Here is a 21462-nt window from a genome sequence, read left to right on the forward strand (position 1 = left end):
ACTTTGTGTTGCTTACAGAATGCAAAGTTGACATAAACTCACCAGAGATTCCTAGCAGAGAATTTCTCTTCTGGAGGGGAATGGCATAGAGCGAGCACCAGTCATTCCCCTTTCCCCAGTGTAAAGGGGAAGACAGGAGCATGTCAGGGAAGACCTGGGGAGTAACAACTGAGCTTCACTATGCCTAATCCTTCACTGGAATAAAGGATTTTACGCCAGCAGCACAGATTAGAGCAGGGTCCTTCTGCTCTAACTTATGCTGGGGCCAGGCAGCCCACAACTGGCTCCCTGAGACCGCCATGCTCCACTGCAGCTTGGACATACAGGAGAAGAAGGGCCGCTGTCTCCACAGGATTCTCACACTTGAATGGTAAGAAGTTTGAGGATGTCCCAAACAAAAAATAGGCTGCAACAGGCAGCAACAGAAAAGACCATCAGTATCAATGAGAAATTTTAGCTGCTAACAGATACCAGAGAGGCTCTGACACTGGAATGTGAAGGTAGCAATAAAAATGAGAAAATGACTTCAAATAGGGATATTTGGCCAACAGAACATAAAATCCCCCAAATAAACAAAACTCCTCTGGGGGTGCGGTGGAGAGAGTTGGTTCTCTCCTATTTAGGAAATATGTTCTCAGGAGGCTGGTTCCAATCAATATCACTTTATGGATGCGTGAAGAGAGGTCCGTGTTGCTGCTCTGCAGAGGACAGCAAGGGAGATTTCTTTCACACAGGCAGTAGAGTCAACTAAAGCTTGTTAAAAAATTAAAAAATGTTAAGAAATTTCTAAATTTCTAAGCTGTTTCCATTTCATGGGGTTCAAGACAGACCCATGTTTCATTTTTTCAACATTTTAATTGAATTTTTATCAATGGTTATTGAAATTGGTTTCCCACAAAACCCAATTTTCAATAAATGAAGCATTTTTATAACAGTTTTGATGTTTTTTAAAAATTGATAGAAAGTGAAATGGGGACAGTTGGTCCAAGTATCTCTCTTTTGTGTCCCTTGTGGATTCCTGGGTGTGTCCCAACTAAGAGCTAGCTTTCTTGGAGGGGTTGGAGGTGATCTTCATGACTTGTGTGCATGTGGTTTGATTCCAAACCAATTTCAAAGTCCCACACATTATGAGTGGCTTCCAGTCAGAAAATACAATGAATAAGGTTTACATTGTTGTGTCCCAGGGGCATCTCTTGGACCCAGTGAGCTCCCTTCCTCTTTTGAAGACACAGCTATAATATGGGGTAATTGGGTGAAATGCAATGGTCTGTGCGACACAGGAGGTCAGACAGGATAATCTAAAGGCCCCTTCTGTCCTTAAATTCTATGAATCTATAAAAGGAGAGGGAGTGATTATTATTATTATTATTCACTGAGTGTGTATGAGTCCTGGAATGGCAGGCCACCTCCACCTTTGGCAATGACTTTTTATGGTGCATAGAGAATCCCACCAGTTTATCTCAGGCAGAAGGATGTAACCTGTACATGGGATTCTTGATGGCTGGGAGAGATCAAAAGCATGGATATCGGAGGTGGAGGCTTCATCAGGGATGTGGAGGAGCACTCTCTCCTGATCAACTCTGCCAGACACACTGAGGGCAGAATTTATTTAATTTTTAAATAACATGTCAATATGCTTTGGAAGGAGCAAAATCCTCCCTCTGAGACCAAGTGCTCCAACATTTTGCAATGTGGCAGCTATTAGCTACATCTAGTAGTTTCTCAAATCTCATGTATGTGCCTTGAAGTGCAGTCAGTGTGACAGCCCCTCATCACCAGCTCCTTTTCATCTTAAGCTGAAATAACTACATTAATCCTTTGACGTGGGGAGTCAGGAATTCCTTGCTTGTTACATGGTGGACAGTGCTATATGCTGCTGGGTAAACAGGTGTTAGCAGAGAATAGTGACTCAACCTTCAGGGGGAATGACTGACTTCTCTCCATGATTTGGAAAGCTAGAGCTCATCTTTCCCACATATCTGTGGGACAGAAATTGCTAAATGAAAGAATGATGGCATATGGCCTTCTTCCAAAAATCTTAGCCAGTGGGCACGTGTGGACAGGTTGATGCAAAGTCTCCAGGCACACCCTCTAGGGCTCTGCACCTCCTCTTCCTCTCCAGCACAGATTCGCCTCTGTTAATGGATCATTAGGCCCCAAAGTGGGGTGGGGAAGACTTGCAGGCCAGGGAAGCAAAGTGGTAGAAAATGAAGTTATGGTGGAGTGAAGCCACCATGCTTTAGAGCTCTGGGGGAAACCTTTTTAGACCTCTCTCTTTACACAGAATCTAGATTTACAGATATAAAAGGTAAATGCACACAGCCACTAATTGTAAGTGAGAAGAGAGGATCTCTCCAAAGCACTTACCAAACTTCTCACACACAGTTTTGGAAAGATAAAGGACTGGAGTTTTGAGACCATGGCATGTTACGTAAGTCATGTGCATGTGTATTTTCAGAATGATTTGAAGGATTCTCGACAGATTTGCCCCAGTTGCATCTGCTGGGGCACATATACCCTTGAGTAGAGCAGTGAATAGGATCTAAAAAAAAAATGGTTCAGTGTCCATGGACCACTATGCTGAAACCATTCTAGTGTTTTCCTAGAACTACCATTAAATTGTTTACAGTAACAAAGGTGGCCAGTTTTTAATGCATTTTTAGAACTAAGTTCATAATTGAAAAAAAAAAAATTAAAGCGAGAGTTGCACAAAACCCTGAGAAAACACCAAAAAATATGTTTTTGATTTAAATAAAATTCACTGTGGGATAAAGGGTGAGAAAAGCCCTGCACACCATATAAGCACCATGTAAGCTCTTAATAAGAGGCTTAAGTGGTGTGGAGGGCCTTGTGCAGACCTACTGCCATGGGGTGACTTTCACCTCCCTGCTGTAAATCTCCCAAAGAAAACAGCATTATTGTCCCCAAACCCACTCCATGAAAGCTTTCCTAACACTAACCGTGTACCGTTCTGTAGCCGGCTCACATATGTTGCTATCAGTGCATGCTCATCAGCTAAACGATTGGCAGTGTCCAGTCTGTACTGCAACCTAGTAGTAATGAAGGCAAAGAAAGCAAACAAAACATAAAAAACAAATATAAAGCAAATTATTAATGTGTTAACAAAACACAGGTAACAGTAATTAAAATGAACACAGATTGATGAACAGTTAAAAATACACACATGTTTCAACAAGAGTCACATGAAAATGATACCTACTAACAACTGGGTGCTCACAGATATTCCTCCCCAAATACCCTATCAATCTGTGGGTTCCTTCCAACCTGCATTTAGTAGTTTCATTTCTGGAAGGCACACACATATCACAAGGATTTTAAGATAGCAAGTCATTTTAAAATATGTTTTTGCTTCTCAAATTTCCTGTGCCTGTGTAATTTTCTTTCGTTCCTGTATTAGGTATTGAAAACCGGCCTTTCAGCATGACATTCCAATTAATTCCTACTCTAGACATGTCCAGGAAGGCATTTGTTTTGGAGATATCTTTTAAAACATGACACCTATTGCTTTCAGTGGCAGTGCACTGGATACTCTGAAACCACAATCCACATTTCTCAGACACACAAGCTCTTTCTTCTTTGTAAGGTACAGCTGGTTGCTATATAAATCTGCCTGAAGCATAGCAAGACCTTATAATGAAGAAGCAAAATGGAATTACCCTCGTAAACCCCTATGGGCAACAAGCAACCTTTCCAATAATGGGTTTGTAACAAGCGAGAGAATTAACATTAAGCACTGTACAGAAAGAACTCCTAAGCAATCTATGTACGCCTGTCTTTTGTGAAACCTGACTACTGTGAGATACTGAAAAGCTTTAATTTTAGATCCCCATTATAGCAGGCCTACAGTTGTAACCACTATGCTGAAGACAGCAAAACAGTTTCCATTATAACCTGTTTCATATGTTCTTACCTTTGTGAAAAATTCAGCAAAAATGGTTGAACTTTTAAATTTGAAATGGACATAGCCCTCATTGAAGACTAGCACTTTTAGTTTTTGGAGAAAAAAAAGGTTTTAATTTAAAATATAATGATGTCTGAAAACTGTCCTGATCATGCATGGCAGATTTTTCACTCAGTCTCTAAGTGTATTGCACATGAGTGTGCAACTAAATTAACTGACAAAAACCTTTGTTAATGCAGAGTTAAGTTTGCCCAGTGGTATCGCCTGCCTTTCTGAGTTCAGCAAAACTCAAACCACGGAAAACCAGGAAATGAAGAGTTAAGGTACATGCCAACACAACCTTTGCAGTTGAGGCACTGCTGTGGCTGGCCAAACGTTAAAGGATACTATGTAATTCCTAAGTGATCCTTCCTGTCCTGTACAACTTTGTTATAGTGGGATGGTGGTAATAGTTGAATAACCCCATTCAGCCATTAGCACTTCAAAGGCAATTCACAGGTAAAAAGTTGCTCCTTGCGGTCTGATGCCCTCTGCTGCTGTGAACACACCACAGGCAGCAGTTTACTAGGTCACATAGTTCCTTGGTTATGTAGGCTAAGCTGTACATACGGCGAGCCAGGCCCCCTGTGCACACAGCAGCCAGGCCTCTCCAACCACACCCTAGCCCACACAGTTCACTGCTGCTCCAGACGCCCCCTTTCCCCTGACCTCACATAGAGATCGCTTGTACTTGAACTCTGAATTTCCTAGTTTTCAGAGAGTTAAGTATAGCAACACTCCACATTCTGGAAGGGCACCAGGCACCAATGGGAAACCGTAACTCTGCGTTAAAGTGTCTGGGCATTTAATTCCTTGGTTTGAAAACAAAATAATTTCTTAGCACACCCATTTACCACAGTGCAGCTCTCTTCCTCCACTGCCTCTGGCCCCTGGTCAATGATTGCCCTGGCCACAGAATGTGCTGGCTGTATGCTAGTCCTTTCACTGCCTCTGCATCATCTCGTCAGCTCCCATCTCTCTGTCCTTCCCCAAACACCCTCCCCATGGACGGCGCGTGACTCCTGCATTTGGGGAGGCTGGGCATAAGCACTGGAAGCTCCCAAGAAGTGCATGGGGGCACCGGCACCAGACCGTGGCTCCACTCCCCTGCTCTGCCCCGAGGCCTGCCCCCGCTCGGCCTTCTCCCCCAAGGCTCCGCCCATGTTCCACTCCACTCCACCGCAGGCTCCGCTCCTGCTCGGCCCCCCTGCCCGCCACACGCTCCTTTCTCCTCCTTCCCCAAGGCCCCCCTCCTGCTGCTCATGCCTCTGCACCCCTGTGGGTGGGGGTGGGGCCTCAGGGGACGGGGTGGAAAGGCACAAGCAGCGGGCAGGGGGGCCTCAGGGGAAGAGGCGGAGCGGGGACAGGAAGAGTCAGTGTGGGTGGGGCCACAGGGGAAGAGGACAAGCAGGAGCGGGGCCTCAGGGTGGGGTTACGGCCCGGGTGCCCTATCAGCAGCAGCGCTCCGAAGGTGGAGGGCCAGCATGCCACCAGAGGGAGGTGCGCCGCATCCTGTTTGGGGAGGCTGAGCCTCCCCTGACCTCTTCTACCCGCCACCCATAATCCTCCCCATGAAGAGGCAGGCGTCAGCATGGGATGCGCAGGTGAAGGAGCTGGAGAGCGAAGGCAGGAATAGTGCAGGGACAAGCATGGAGTCAGTGGGGACATGAGAGTAAGGATGGGCCGGTGGTTAGGAGCCAGGAGACCTGGGTTCAATTTCCTGCTCTGCAACAGACTCGCTGTGTGATCTAAGGCAAGTCACTTATGTCTTGTCTACCCCAGGCAAGTTAATTCAGATTGAGGTAGGGTGTGAATTTAAAGTGGAATAGTTCTTCCTGAATAGCTCTCTGTGTGAATACTTCTGTTCCAGAGTAAATGCTTTATTCTGAATTAGCTTAATCCACAAAGTGGATTAACAGTTAATCAGGAACCTCAAGTCTCTCTGTGTCTCATTTTCCCTTTTGTAAAAAAGGGGCTAATAGCATTTCCCTACCTCACAGGCATGTTGTGAGGATAAATGCATTAAACATTGCGAGGACTCAGATACTACAGTGATAGGGGCCATGAAAGTACCTATCACTCATGGACTGATTTGAAGGGAACAGAGCTGAAGCCCCTCCAACACCCCCACTGCACAGATCTGACCCTCACCTTTCCACCTACTCTTTCCTGCACTGGTCCAACACTCCCCCTTCCTGCTCCAATGCCCATACCCTCCTCCACCCCCACAACTGCACAGACTTCCCTACCACTCCAACATTCCCTCCAACATGTCCATTGCTTCAAACCTCCCCGTACTCCCTTGCTACTCCAAGCTCCTCCCTGCACATCACCACTCTTTGTGCTTTCCCCACCCCCCAGCTTCACCCTCCTCCTTACCACTCCATGCATCTGGTAAGCTTAGAGGGACAATAGGGAGGTGGTGGGGCTGTGAGGAGTGCCTGTATCAGCTGGAGGCAGGAAGGGGCAAGTAAGTGGAGATGCAAAATCCCTATGGTAGATCTGGGCCTAGTGTATGGGGAAGGTGTTCTGTACATTCATCTGGCAGCACAAGAGGCTCAGAGATGTATGAAATGGCCCATTCATCTCAATGAGGTGTTCTCTGCTCAGTGACAACACTTAATTGAGATGAACACAGCCAGAAACAACAGCTCTGAGACATGTGAACAGATCCATTTATCTCACCAGCTGTTCTCATCTCCACCTTCCCAGTGCTTGTGAGCCTGTGACATGCACCTTTCTCAGCACTTTGTGCTTGGTGCATGCCCTGACCATGCCGGTTCTCAACGCTCCATGCAGAGGAGCAGAGCTTCCACACTGGGGAAGGTGAAAGAGACACTCTGGTGTGCCACTATAATAAGAGTCAGATTGTGCTCTGCTGCTTTGAGGGTACCAACATACAAGATACACTCCCACCACTCTAGGTACTTATATAGCTCCCTTCACAACAGTATCTCAACACATCACGGACATTAATGAAATCACAGACAAAACACTTTGTCAATACACAGTTAAGGTTACCTGGTGGTATATTTAGGCCTGCCTCCGTGCAGGGGACTGGCCTAGATGGACTATCGAGGTCCCTCCCAGTCCTACATTTCTATGATTCTATCTCTTGCCCTTTCAGAATATCAAGTTCAGCAAAACTCAAATGTCTGAAAACCAGGAAATACAGAATTAAGGTACATATCCAAGCAACGTTAACTTTTCCCCCCTGGAACTGGCAATAGTCACTGGCATTATCTGCATGCACTTCAGCTGAATTCGCTGTTAGGTGCAACTGTATCGAATGGAGGAATTAGTTGGAGCAGCTTGGCAGTGCTGTGATTGTGAGACTGGTCCAAAATTCAGGTGAAAAATCAGTAAAAACCAAGTAACAGCTTTTGTAAAACCTGGGAAGTTTTCAGTAAAAAAAATAAATAAAAAGAAATTAAAGGCAGAAAATGAAGGGCCTTAGACGTACGGTACAAACACACTTAGTGTGCAGCATGCTGAAACACTGTAGATTTACAGCTCAGCTTGCTGCTCAGTAAATGTTTGTGTGGCGTATAGGGCATGTGTAGGTAGCTCCTGTCCGGTACAGTGCAACGGCTGAGAGTTATGAGCAAACAGGGCAGAGTTAAGGTTGTGTGGGCGTGTACTATAAGAAACAGTTATTAACCGTTCAATAACTGTTGTTCTTCGAGATGTTTTGCACATGTCTATTCCACTGTAGGTGATCGTGCTCGCCAGTGCACATTTGTCAGAGAGATTTTCCCTCAGCGGTAGCCATTGGGGCAGCTAGAGCGCCTTGTGGTACCTTGCGCACAGAGCGCAGGCATAAAGGTGGAGTCACCCTTGGCACCCCTCAGTTCCTTCTCACTGGAAGACTCTGACAGAGAGGGGAAGGAGGGCAGGTCATGGAATGGGTATGTGCAACACATCTCAAAAAACAGTTACGGAAAGGTCAGTAACTGTTTCTTCCTCTTTAAGTGATTGCAGGTGTCCATTCTACTATCGGTGACTCACAAGCAGTCCCAATTGGAGGTGGGTTCGGAATCTGATTGAACAAGGACTGGAGGACCACTTGTCCAAATTTAGTATCGTCTCTAGATTGTTGAGAGATAGTGTAGCGAGAGGCAAATCATAGAATCATAGGACTGGAAGGGACCTTGACAGGTCATCTAGTCCAGTCTCCCGCACTCATGGTAGGACTAAGTATTATCTAGACCATTCCTGACAGGTGTTTGTCTAACCTGCTCTTAAAAATCTCCAATGATAGAGATTCCAGAAACTCCCTAGACAATTTTATTCCAGTGCTTAACCACCCTGACAGGTAGGAAGTTTTTCCTAATGTCCAACCTAAACCTCCCTTGCTGCAATTTAAGCCCATTGCTTCTTGTCCTATCCTCAAAGGTTAAGAAAAACAATTTTTCTCCCTCCTCCTTGTAACAACCTTTTACGTACTTGAAAACTGTTATCATGTCTCCTCTTAGTCTTCTCTTTTCCAGAGTAAACAAACCCAATTTTTTCAATCTTCCCTTATAGGTCATGTTTTCTAGACCTTTAATCATTGTTGTTGCTCTTCTCTGGACTCTCTCCAATTTGTCCACATCTTTCCTGAAATGTGGTGCCCAGTTGAGGCCTAAACTCTGCATTCTGGAGGGGCCTGAGACACCACCTGGCAGCCATAATGCTGTGTTAAAAATTTTTTTGTCAGTAAATTCACTGATTTTTTTAATGGAAAAAGAAATGTTGTTGGTAGAATTTAGTGGTCATTTAGGCACCAGTAGTTATCATGTAGGTGTACAACTGAGATGCTGCTGTAGCCAAGTAAGTATAATACTTAGCTCTTACACAATGCTTTTCCATCAATAGATCTCCAAGAAATTTACTGAGGGAAACATCATACAAATTTTACAGATAGGGAAACTGAGGCAGAGAGGTGCAGTGATTTGCTCAAGGGCACCCAGCAGGCCAGTGGCAGAACCAAGCACAGGGTTTACGTTGTTGAGTCCCAGTCCACTGTTCTCTCTACTCAGACAGAAGGTTGTTATGTTATTCTTAAGTGCGCCCCCCATACTCTTTATTATAGTGTAATGGGGATGATGGTCATGCTTGGAAATGTTTGGTATGTAATTGCTAACAGGGCTGTTGAAAGGAATCTCATACATGGTCTACCTCCTCAAAAAAACCTGACATTTTCATTGCATGGTGGTTACAGTCACTTTTACCATGTGAGTGAAGACCGGTGTGTCTATTTTCTTCTGTAACGCCCTCTCCCTCACCATGCTCTGCCACATATAGCCCCGCATCCCATTTCTACCTCATCTTTCCCTTCCCATCCTATTAAGCCATTTGCACTTCAGAAATCAAGTGTGTGGGGAAACAAGGGTTGCTTGAATCTGTGAACTTTAAGAAAAGCTGTTTTCTCCGAGGGCCGTGTCCTAGTCACCTCTTGCTCAAATGATCCCATGTTTGAATCACTAGCCCTTTCCTGTACATTTTGAGGTGCAGCAAATTTCAAGCCAAGTTGAGTAAGCATGTGGATTTTAGAGCACTTAGTAAAATTGTCCTTTAAACAGAAAGTCGTCTCAATCTTAATTGTAGCAGAGCTGGTCCTCCTCTATAATATTGTATGAAATTGATCATCAGCAACCGCTTTGCTATATCCAGATTCCCAGCACAGGATAATCCTGAAAGCATAGCAAGCTCTGAGAGGTATGAAGTGGACCATTCATCTCAATGTGATGTTCTCAGATGAATGAGAACACCTTATGGAGATGAATGCAGCCTGAAGTAATAGCTCTGAGATGTATGAACTGCTCCATTCATTTCTGTGCGCAGTCTCACCCTCCCTTGACAGTACCAGTACTTGAGAGACTGTGGTAAGCATCATGCATGACCATTCTCAACTCCTCAGCCCAGTGTCAGCAGTGTGTTCTTGGTGTATGCTCTCAGCATGCCTGTTCTCAGCTCCCCATCCAGAGTGGTAGGGCTTTCCCAGATGCCAGCTTTCATGGGGGGCCAGGGAGAGGGGTTCAGGCCTGCTCTGACTAACAGAGCCCCCAAGATCCAAGCTCACATTGGGGCAGGGAAAGGGACCCCCAGATCCCAGCACATAAACAGGAGGGGAGAATGTGGGGTTGACAGGCACCCCAGGGTACTAATCTCTCCCACTTGCCCTCTCCCCACCTTCATGTCACCACTCTCAGTGTCCCATCCTTTCCCTCCTATTTTCAGCTTTCTTCCAAAGGTTGGGTTTGAATTTACAGTGCTTGGTTGCTTCTCAGGTTCAATAGCCATAGCATGGCTCCTTGAGCCACACAGGTCCTGAAAGTTGTGGCTGGCTACCAACCCTCTTGGGCATTCTGTCTGCAGACACACAGTATAATCTGTTTGGTGCCAGAGTATTAGGCCTTGTCTACATTGCAGAGATTTTTCGCAAAAAGGCAGCTTTTGGCGATGAAACAATGGAGGTGTACACACTACAATGCTACTTTCGTCGACAAAACTCTTCAGTTTCGGTGACAAAATAAAACCCCCTCGATGAGAGACATCGGGCTCTTTATGCAAAATTTTTGTCGCCAAATTGCCAGTGTAGACACCGTGCTTGATTTTATTGCTTTAATTGGCCTCCAGAAAGTGTCCCCCAATGCCCATCCTGACCGCCGTGGTCAACAGTTCCAGCTCCGCAGCCAGAAAAGCAACTGTCCACCCCTCCCCGTTTAAAGCCCCGGGAATTTTTGAAATGCCACTTCCTGTTTGCTCGGGCATCGAGAGCTCACATCGCATCTTCCCAGATGACCATGGCGGCTCCACACAGCAAACGCTCTCCCGCTTGGACCAATGCAGAGCTGCTGAAACTGCTCGGTATTCGGGGCAAGAAGGCTGTGCAGTCTCAGCTGCACTCCAGCTGTAGGAATTTGGATACCTATGGACAGATTTCTTGAAGGCTGTGCAGAAAGGGCTATGATTAGGACATGCTGCAGTGCAGATCAAAGATCAAGGAGTTGAGGCATGCGTACCATAAGGTAAGGTAAGCAAACCGTCACTCCGGGGCTGCGCCACAGACCTGCCATTTTTATAAGGAGTTGGATGCTATCCTTGGCGGTGACCCCACCTCCATCTCCAAGTGCCCTGTGAATACTTCGGCTGGGCTGGAGCTGGCAGAAACACAGAGGAAGAAGTCATCGATGAAGAAGTGGAGGTAGATAACGATGTGGAGCCCATGGCGGGGTTGCCAATGGTGTATCCAGCCAGGAGCTCTTCTCCACTCCAGAAGTGTCTAGCCAGTCTCAGCAGTTTCACTCTGGCGAGCAAGAAGCAGGAGATGAGACCCCTGGTAAGTTGTTTTGCTTTGTGAAGTGCAGAGGTGGGCTGAGGGCATAGAAATGCACAAGGCTGGCTGTGTTTCTGTGTACTGGACATTTTCCTGTGCAGCTAAGCAGTACAGTGATACAAGATGTTGATGCACACCAAGATTTCACGGGAATCCTCCAGAGAAATCTCTAGGAATCTTTCCTGGAAGTACCTGGCAATCCTCTGCTGAACGTTCCTTGGCAGAGTTGCTTTGTTCCTTCCCCCATGGAAGGAAACTCCCATGCCATTCTGCAATCACATGTGCAGGGACCAAAGCGGCACACAGGCAAGCAGCATAGGGACTGGGGTGGAAGCCACAAGGGTGTAGTAGTCCCTGCTTACCCTTAGGAGTGAGCTATCTGCTACAATGACCCTCACCCTCTGGAAAAGGGTGAGAACATTTAGAATATTGTCCTTAGTTGACTGCACCGCGACCCTTTCATATTGATTTTCTCTCCATGTACAATGACCCCGCCCCAGGGGAAACTCACCATGCTTGGTGTGTTCGCCAGCAAGTGTGCTTGTCAAGTGTCAGCAAAAAAGTGATTGGTATGTTAGCAGAGGTGTATTTTACTGTACTGTTTCAATGCTGTATGTGTACTTAACAATCATGCTTCTGTGTATTGTTCCTTGTGCTTATGCAGACGTGGTCTTCAGAGGCACCCCCTACACACTGGCAGAGTGCCTCCGCCAGATAAGAAAGCACGTGAGATGGAGCAAAGAAGACATGAGATGGAGCAAAGAAGACATGTTCCGGGAGATGCTGCAATACTCAGAATCAGAAAAGAGGGAATGCAAGCAGTAGAGGGAAATTGACAGGTAGGACAGAAAAGAAAATGAGGCCTTCGTTAGGGACGCAACTGAGAGGATGATAAAAGTTATAGAGCAGCAAACCTACATGCTGCAGTCCCTCATAATGCTTCAGTCTGAGCAGATGCATGCCCGCCCTCTCTTTCAGCACATTCAGAACTCTTTCCCATACCCTCCCCAAACTCCACCCGCGCATTCCTTTCTGCTTTCTGGGACTTCTCGCTTTCCTGTTCACTCCACCTCCATGGACACCTTTTCAAATGATTGCTGGTCTTATGCACAGCTCTGAAAGTCAGCCCTCTCCTGGTACCTCTTCTCCCCCCAAGCATTTGTGTGTGTGTGTGTGTGTGTGTGTGTTGTGCATTTGTGTGTGTGTGTGTGTGTGTTGTACTTTTCTGTGCAATAAAAGCAAAGTTTTTTGAATGATAAGCACTCTTTATTTGTCTCCGTGCAAATTATGATAGCAACAAATAAACAAGCAGTTTAATCATATGCTTACAGTGAATCCTAGGCCATAAAAATCACAAGTGCTTTCTTGCAAAACTCGACTTCATTAAGCACTGCAGTCCCAAGCATAGCAACTTACATTACTGGTTCTCATCTTCAAAGTGTTGCCTCAAAGCCTCCCTGATTTGAATTGCCCCCCAGTTCTGCCCCTCTAATAGCCTTAGTATCTGGATGCTCAAAAGCAGCAGCCAGATGTTCTGCCTCAGCAATCCACCCATGAGCAAACTTTTTACCTTATCTTCACAAATATTGTGCAACATACAATATGCGGCTATGATCATGGGAATATAATCCTCATTGAGGTCTAACTTGCCATAAAGGCATCACCAGCACACTTTTAATTTGCCAAACGCACATTCCATGGTCATTCTGCACCTATTCAGCCTATTGTTGAACCGCTCCTTACTGCTATTCAGGTTTCCCATGTAAGTCTTCATGAGACATGGCATTAAGGGGTATGCTGGGTCTCCCACGATCACTGTGGGCATTTCAACATCCCCACTTTAATCTTCTGGTCCGGAAAGAAAGTCCCCGCCGGCAGCTTTCTGTACAGGCCGGTGTTCCTGAAGATGCGTGCGTCATGCACCTTTCCACCCCACCCCACGTTGATGTCAGTGAAACGCCCGTGGTGATCCACAAGTGCCTGCAACACCATGGAGAATTACCCCTTCCTATTTATGTACTCCATCGCAAGGTGCTCTGGTGTCAAAATTGGAATATGCATGCCATCTATCGCCGCTCTGCAGTTAGGGAAACCCATTTCTGCAAAGCCATCCACTATTTCGCGCACATTGCCAAGAGTCACAGTCCTTCGCAGCAGAATGTGATTAATGGCCCTGCACACTTGCGTTAACGCAGCTCCAACGGATGACTTCCTGACTCCAAACAGATTCACGACCAACCGGTAGCAGTCTGGAGTCACCAGCTTCCACACTACGATTGCCATGCGCTTCTCCACCGAGAGGGCAGCTCTCATTTGGCTGTCCTTGCACTGCAGGGCTGGGGTGAGCTAGGAAGGTGGCTTTCCTCATCCAAAAGTTCTGCAGCCACTGTTCATCATCCCAAATCTGCATAACGATGTGACCCCACCACTCAGTGCTAGTTTCCTGAGCCCAAAAGTGATGGTCCACCATGTTCAGCTGTTCTATGAATGCCAAAAGTAATCTAATGTTGCTCCTATCCATGTCAGACAACACATCAGGCACCTGTGAATCCTGTTGAGTTAGGAACTTCACAAATAGACTGCCATTCACAATGTGCTCCTAACAGGTAGCAGAGCACTGGAAGGCAGTGGGGATCCATTCTTTCAGACAGAGACGGTGGGGCAAACGGAAAACAAGGGACGTTGAAAAATCCTGTGAAACGAAGATGGAAGCACATGGCCTTAGGCACAATCCTATCTGTAGAACCTGTTTCCTGAATAGCATCTGCAATATTGTTTCCCCAAAGGGGTACAGAGTGCCATGCACTAGCTGGGGCAAATGGACCCTTTGGGCCCCGATCAGAGTCATAGTTTGACCCCCAGGAGTGTGCAAAAAAGCACTGGTAGAATCTGCCAACCTATAGAAAAGCTGGTTTTTTCAGGGGGCTGTATTCTCAGGAACCAGTTGGTTAAATAAACCCAAATTTGGATCACTAATCCTATGAGGCATACCACATTTCAAGGTGAATGCTAATGGGAAGGAGGTAGGTTTAGCAGATAAAATAAAAAAAGAACAAGTTAAAAATCACTTAGAAAAGTTAGATGCCTGCAAGTCACCAGGGCCTGATGAAATGCATCCTAGAATACTCAAGGAGCTAATAGAGGAGGTATCTGAGCCTCTAGCTATTATCTTTGGAAAATCATGGGAGATGGGAGAGATTCCAGAAGACTGGAAAAGGGCAAATATATTGCCCATCTATAAAAAGGGAAATAAAAACAACCCAGGAAACTACAGACCAGTTAGTTTAACTTCTGTGCCAGGGAAGATAATGGAGCAAGTAATTAAGGAAATCATCTGCAAACACTTGGAAGGTGGTAAGGTGATTTGTAAAGAACAAATCATGTCAAACCGATCTGATAGCTTTCTTTGATAGGATAACGAGTCTTGTGGATAAGGGAGAAGCTGTGGATGTGGTATACCTAGACTTTAGTAAGGCATTTGATACGGTCTCGCATGATATTCTTATCGATAAACTAGGCAAATACAATTTAGATGGGGCTACTATAAGGTGGGTGCATAACTGGCTGGATAACCGTACTCAGAGAGTTGTTATTAATGGTTCCCAATCCTGCTGGAAAGGCATAACAAGTGGGGTTCCGCAGGGGTCTGTTTTGGGACCGGCTCTGTTCAATATCTTCATTAACGACTTAGATATTGGCATAGAAAGTACGCTTATTAAGTTTGCAGATGATACCAAACTGGGAGGGATTGCAACTGCTTTGGAGGACGGGGTCATAATTCACAATGATCTGGACAAATTGGAGAAATGGTCTGAGGTAAACAGGATGAAGTTTAACAAAGACAAATGCAAAGTGCTCCACTTAGGAAGGAAAAATCAGTTTCACACATACAGAATGGGAAGAGACTGTCTAGGAAGGAGTACGGCAGAAAGGGATCTAGGGGTTATAGTGGACCACAAGCTAAATATGAGTCAACAGTGTGATGCTGTTGCAAAAAAAGTAAACATGATTCTGGGATGTATTAACAGGTGTGTTGTGAGCAAGACACGAGAAGTCATTCTTCCACTCTACTCTGCGCTGGTTAGGCCTCAACTGCGGTGTCCAGTTCTGGGCACCGCATTTCAAGAAAGATGTGGAGAAATTGGAGAGGGTCCAGAGAAGAGCAACAAGAATGATTAAAGGTCTTGAGAACATGACCTATGAAGGAAGGCTGAAAGAATTGGGTTTGTTTAGTTTGGAAAAGAGAAGACTGAGAGGGGACATGATAGCAGTTTTCAGGTATCTAAAAGGGTGTCATAAGGAGGAGGGAGAAAACTTGTTCACCTTAGCCTCGAAGGATAGAACAAGAAGCAATGGGCTTAAACTGCAGCAAGGGAGGTCTAGGTTGGACATTAGGAAAAAGTTCCTAACTGTCAGGGTGGTTAAACACTGGAATAAATTGCCTAGGGAGGTTGTGGAATCTCCATCTCTGGAGATATTTAAGAGTAGGTTAGATAAATGTCTATCAGGGATGGTCTAGACAGTATTTGGTCCTGCCATGCGGGCAGGGGACTGGACTCGATGACCTCTCGAGGTCCCTTCCAGTCCTAGAATCTATGAATCTATGATTAACCGTTTGGACTTTAGAGCACTTAGTAAAATTGTCCTTTAACCAGTAAGTGGATCTTAATCATAACTATAGCAGAACTACCACTCCACTAAAATATTTATTTGTTGTCAGAAATACAAAGCAGTTACGAAGAGCTAATACCTCAAGAGTCTGATTTCAAACTATGTCCTTGACAGTGAGTATTTGTTACGCTATATAAATATATAATCACACACAAAGAGCTAAGTAATACTGAGGTCAGAAAGTCAGGCACGCAAAAGTTAGGAAATACAAGAATTAATGTTGTCCATGCAAATTTAATTCTGCCTCCTAGTGCATAGGCATTATGATACAGTCTTTAATTACATGATCACATACTATTCTTTCCATGGGACCCCCATCCACTTCATTCATGTGCATAGGATGGCCAGTGCCCATTGAATAAGCAGCTCTTCAATATTTTGTTTTATCCTCATTGTTTAAAGCGTGGCCCTATCCCTCATTTACAGCACACCACTCAAACCCGGCTTTGAATAAAGAATGACTCATTGCCTCACCGACTTTTCTATGGCACTTGTCACCACAGCATCTGAGTGCTTCCCAAACATGAATGAATTTATTTTCACAACATAGTTGAGAAGTCCTATCTCTCCCCATCTGTCTCCTCATCCCATTCTCGTCCCTTAGTCAGAGGTCTTTCCACACAACCCTTCTGCCCATGTCCCTTGAAGCCTGTCCTACTCTGTCTTCTCTCACTCACCCTTGACTCTTCATCCCACACTCCCCACCCCCCGCCTCCTTGTCCAGTCTCCTTTCCAAGCCAGTCCCAGTCACTCCCTGCCACAGCTCCAGTTCCCACCTGTGACGATGCGGTTCTGGCGGGACCCAACTGAGAGTGCCACCTCAGGACAAATTGCTCAAACAGGGCAGTTACAGCCCAAGGCTGGGGTATTTCCACCTCTAAGGCAAACCAAACCAGCCAGACTAAGAGGACTTCGGTCTCACCTCACTGGCTAACCACAAGTCTCACAAGCAATTTCCTTAGACACTCCAGTTTCCCAGTATCACCACCAGTGCCACTCATTATGGGGACAAATGGTTATGAAAACCAAGACCCCAATAAAAGAAAAAAGGTTCTCTCGATCCCAAAGGACCAAGCCCCAGACCCAGGTCAACATACAAATCAGATCTTACCCACAAATCACGCTGTTGCCAATCCTTTAGAATCTAAAATCTAAAGGTTTATTCATAAAAGGAAAAAGATAGAGAGAGTTAGAATTGGTTAAATGGAATCAATTACATACAGTAATGACAAAGTTCTTGGTTCAGGCTTGCAGCAGTGATAGAATAAACTGCAGGTTCAAATTAAGTCTCTGGAACATCCCCAGCTGGGATGGGTCCTCAGTCCTTTGTTCAAAGTTTCAGCTTGTAGTAAAGTCCTTCCAGAGATAAGAAGCAGGATTGAAGACAAAATGGAGATGAGGCATCAGCCTTATATAGTCTTTTCCAGGTGTAAGAACACCTCTTTGTTCTTACTGTGGAAAATTACAGCAAAATGGAGCCTGGAGTCACATGGGCCAGTTCCTGCATACTTTGCTGAGTCTGAAGGCATATTTGCCTTCTCTCAATGGGTCCATTGTATAGCTGATGGTCCTTAATGGGCCATCAAGCAGGCTAGGCAGAGCTAATCCCAGCTTGTCTGGGATGTCACCCAGAAGCATAGCATAAGTTTGCCATACAGACAGAATAGAGCCAATATTCATAACTTCAATTACAAAACTGATACACACATATAGACAGCATAATCATAACCAGTAAACCATAACCTTGTGTTAGACACCCCATTTGACCCCCTTTATACAAGATTTGGGTGCCACTACAGGACCTTGGTTGCAACAATGATCTACATGATCCCAGTTTATGTCAATAACGTCACACCACCCTCAGCAAGCTCCTTGTACCAATCTACTCCCTTCTCCAATCTACCCCTCTCCCCATTTTTCTTCCCTCTGCATCTGAGTCAGGATGCTTCCTCCTCTATGCTGTCCGGACACCAGCAGGTGGAGCACTGAGAGCAAAGGAAAGTCTCTCTGCTCTGAGCTCTTGTGCCTGGTACCACAGTGACTTGCAGCAGTCGGGAGCAGAAATTCCAGGGAAAGTCCGGCTCAACTCCTACAACCTTTGGCAGATAGACTTAATGGAAAATTTAGCTGCCAAATTCTAGCAAGTAGCTACTGAGCATGTGTGAATCTACTCATAATATTCATAAGAGAAAAAAACAGAACACATGGAAGCTTCCTTACTAGTACTGCAGCCAACAATAGCTAATGCACAGCTGTGAACATTGCTCCTGAAGTCGTTAATGATGTTGAGATTTATACCAAAGGTAAACAAGACCCCAATCACCTAGTTAGGTTCTGCTTCTTCAGAAATATAGCAAAGTACCTTTGCCAAACAGAGAACATCGGCAGGGAAGAAAAGTTCATTAAGTTTTGATAAAGGATATTCGAAATAATGGAGTGTAAAAATAAAAAGCAATAAGTAAAGTTGGCTAGCACCCCTTCAGCATGTAACTTCATACATGTTCTATGTTTCATTTTATTCCTCACTCTCCAGAGGCAGCTGTCATCTTGTCATGACATTATAGGCAGCACACCTGCATAACTTTGGCTTAATTCTAAAAGCAATTAAACCCAATACTTGGTTAAGGAATGCCTGGCTAAAAGCAGAAATTCAACTCCAACACGAACAGCAGCTCTGAGTCTTAGCGGGTGTTGTCAAGCTCAAAATATCATCCCTCCCCAAATGAGCAACATGCTTTGACTGCATTCTTCAACGTGCCTTTAAAATACCTAGAATTTAACAACATGCCTCAGGCACTCTTAATTGAAAAGTAGCTTGTATGTCCCTCTGTCAAGTTCTGGGGTGCAATTCAGACCAATGAGAGTTTGTGTCACTGCTGCTAATAGAACCTTGAGTGCCCCAAAATGCTTCTGCTACTTGTGGCTGCCTGTCTGGGACATACACACAGCCAGCATACACTGTGTTTTGTATGCTGTACAGCTCTTATTCAACCACTCTGAATCCAACAGCCTGCCAGCAGTTATGACAGCAGGGCCGCCCAGAGGGGGGGGGGGGGCAAGTGGGGCAATTTGCCCCAGGCCCCACAGGGGCCCCAACGAGAATATAGTATTCTATGGTATTGCAACTTTTTTTTATGGAAGGGGCCCCCAAAATTGCTTTTCCCCAGGCCCCCTGAATCCTCTGGGCAGCCCTGTATGACAGACACACTTTTGTCTTTACCAGACTTGGTTAATGTTAGCAGGTGACCCCAATATACCTTCAGTCCTGAACTTCCCCAGACCCATGTGCTTTGATATGTCCAGCCCTCTCCTGCAACATTCAGAGGACTAATAAGATTTGTTTGCTCCTTTAAGAAGGCAAATCCCACCAGCTTGTCACATTAACTGGTGTTAACATTGACTTTAGTACAAACACAGTCCTGCTGGTTAGCTTAATAGGAAAACAAGTTTATTAACAAACACACATCTAAATATCTAATACGTAATCTAGCAAGGTTTGGTTCAAGGCTTTGTTCAAGATGGCTTTTCTCACCCAGTCTTCCAACAAGATGGTGACTGCCCCCTCCTCAGTCAGGATCTCCTCCAGAAGCCCAAAGGTGCCAGTTCCTTTGTCTTCTTTGGTGAAAGAGAGATCACTTGGGGTTCTCTGCCCCTTTCTTTTATAGGCCAGTGAACCTTTGACATAGATTCTTCTGAAGAATACCTCCCAAAGTGAAATTCATTCAAGCTGTGAGGAAGGCATCATTGAGTTTGGTGGTGAAGGAAACTTCATGCTGTCTCTTCCCCCACTTGTGTTTGCCGAAATAAAATTGTTCTGTTTCCTGCCATCTCCCCCCATTCTGTCTTGATGGTCTTGTTTACTACTTATATGTAAACTGAGGTAAACCCACATTACTTTGTTAGGACGGGCCTATTTAACAACTTTTGTCGAGGCAGGGCTGTCTGGTTTTGAACAAGTAACATCATACAGGTGAATTCATAACGGTACATATAATGTTGCTACATGTGCATCATGATATTATTGACCAGCGAGTCATTACTTTTCAAATAATACCTCACAAGGTATATTTTATGGAAAGATAGGATGTGAATAGAAGGTGCTTTAGGTCATACCCTCTTACTTTTAAAAAGTATTATTTTGAAGAAACAAGATATTGACCAAACTGTTTGGTACTCACAACTCATAACCACTGGGCCAAAGTTTGTGAGTTTAGCTATGAGGAATTCCTTTTAGCATAATCCGCCTTTGCTCCCATCTTGCAGGGTAAATATTCTAATAGACAGTAGTAAGACAACCGACCAAGAAACAAAAGTTCCGTCTGATATGTACCACTAGCCTGCCCACCCCCTGCAAGACAGAAGACTTCAAAGCAATGGTCAAAAGCAGTTCAAGAAATAATGTAAACTGCACACCCACCAAGGGGACGAGGGGATGTGGTAATACAGGAGAAGAGAAAACCTAGGACCAAGGAATTACCAGAAAGTAGTTCATCCTTTTTTGACATTCCCTCTTTTCCTAATATTGGATATTCAAATTTGAAAAATTTGGCCTGGGTGGTTGTCATGTTTAGAAATATTGTAAGATCAGGGCAGTCTATCTCACACAGCTGCTCTCTGTCTTATGATGAAAGATAAAGAAGATAAAGTTGTCTTCTTTAACAACTCCATGCCCTCTTTTGTTGGGAGAAATGTTTTGATTCTATGAGCTCTTTGGCGTATATTTTAAGATCTATATCGATCAAGGAAAATGGCATGAAATCAGTGTGGAGGAGGTTTAAAGGCAATGAGATTTTCAAGGTAGCATTCAAGGTGTGTGGAAATAAAGAGTATAGGCCAGAGAAAGATAGATGTGCGTGGGATTACTTGTAAACCTCAACTGGGACATCATCATCCCTGGAAATCTTCTTCCTTGAATGAACCAATGATCAAAGCACGGACAAACCTGAATCCCTTCTCTCTCCTCAGGTGAGCTGCTACAACTGCCAAGCACTTGGTGCTGCTGAAAGATCAAAGGGCTGGGTGCCAACCCCTTTTCTTCTGCAGGATTAGAAAACAATGTAGGTAAAACCTTTCCTTTTGCATTCCAGAGGCATTCTCAGTGATTTCAATGCTCTGAGTTTTAGAGGGGAAGTCACTATTGCTTTAACCGTCTCTCCTGAGAGGGGTCCCTGAAAAAGGATGAAGAAGGGGGGTAGAAAGTGACTGAAACTGAATAAGATATCCCACGTTTATAACTTCTGAGAGGTCTGAAGTAATTCAATACCGGGCCTCTTGAAAATAAAAAGGAAGCTGCAAAAACGGGGCAGAGGCAGGTGTAATAAAAATTTTAATTTTTTTAAAAGGCGTATGAGCGAAAAAGAGAAAAAAAATATACTAACAACTCCACCTAAAATGTACACACACACACACACGCAACTAGCAAAGTTGCACAGTGAGCAGAGAAGTGGACACTGCAGGGGTTCACTCTTACTGCCCACATAATCAATAGGAACTGAGGGATGGTTTGGTC

The 21462-nt window shown here is 44.9% G+C and overlaps 1 protein-coding gene across 1 annotated transcript in view; it reads right to left on the reverse strand.

Moving 5' to 3' along the window:
* Positions 1-21462, reverse strand: part of DTNB (dystrobrevin beta) — a 346393-nt gene that overhangs the window by 79118 nt on the left and 245813 nt on the right. The window contains exon 11 of the mRNA XM_065400623.1: positions 2961-3050. Within this exon, the coding sequence (XP_065256695.1) occupies positions 2961-3050 (90 nt within the window). The remainder of the gene's footprint in view (positions 1-2960; positions 3051-21462) is intronic.

This window comes from Emys orbicularis, chromosome 3, assembly GCF_028017835.1.
Source record: "Emys orbicularis isolate rEmyOrb1 chromosome 3, rEmyOrb1.hap1, whole genome shotgun sequence".
NCBI lineage: Eukaryota > Metazoa > Chordata > Testudines > Emydidae > Emys > Emys orbicularis.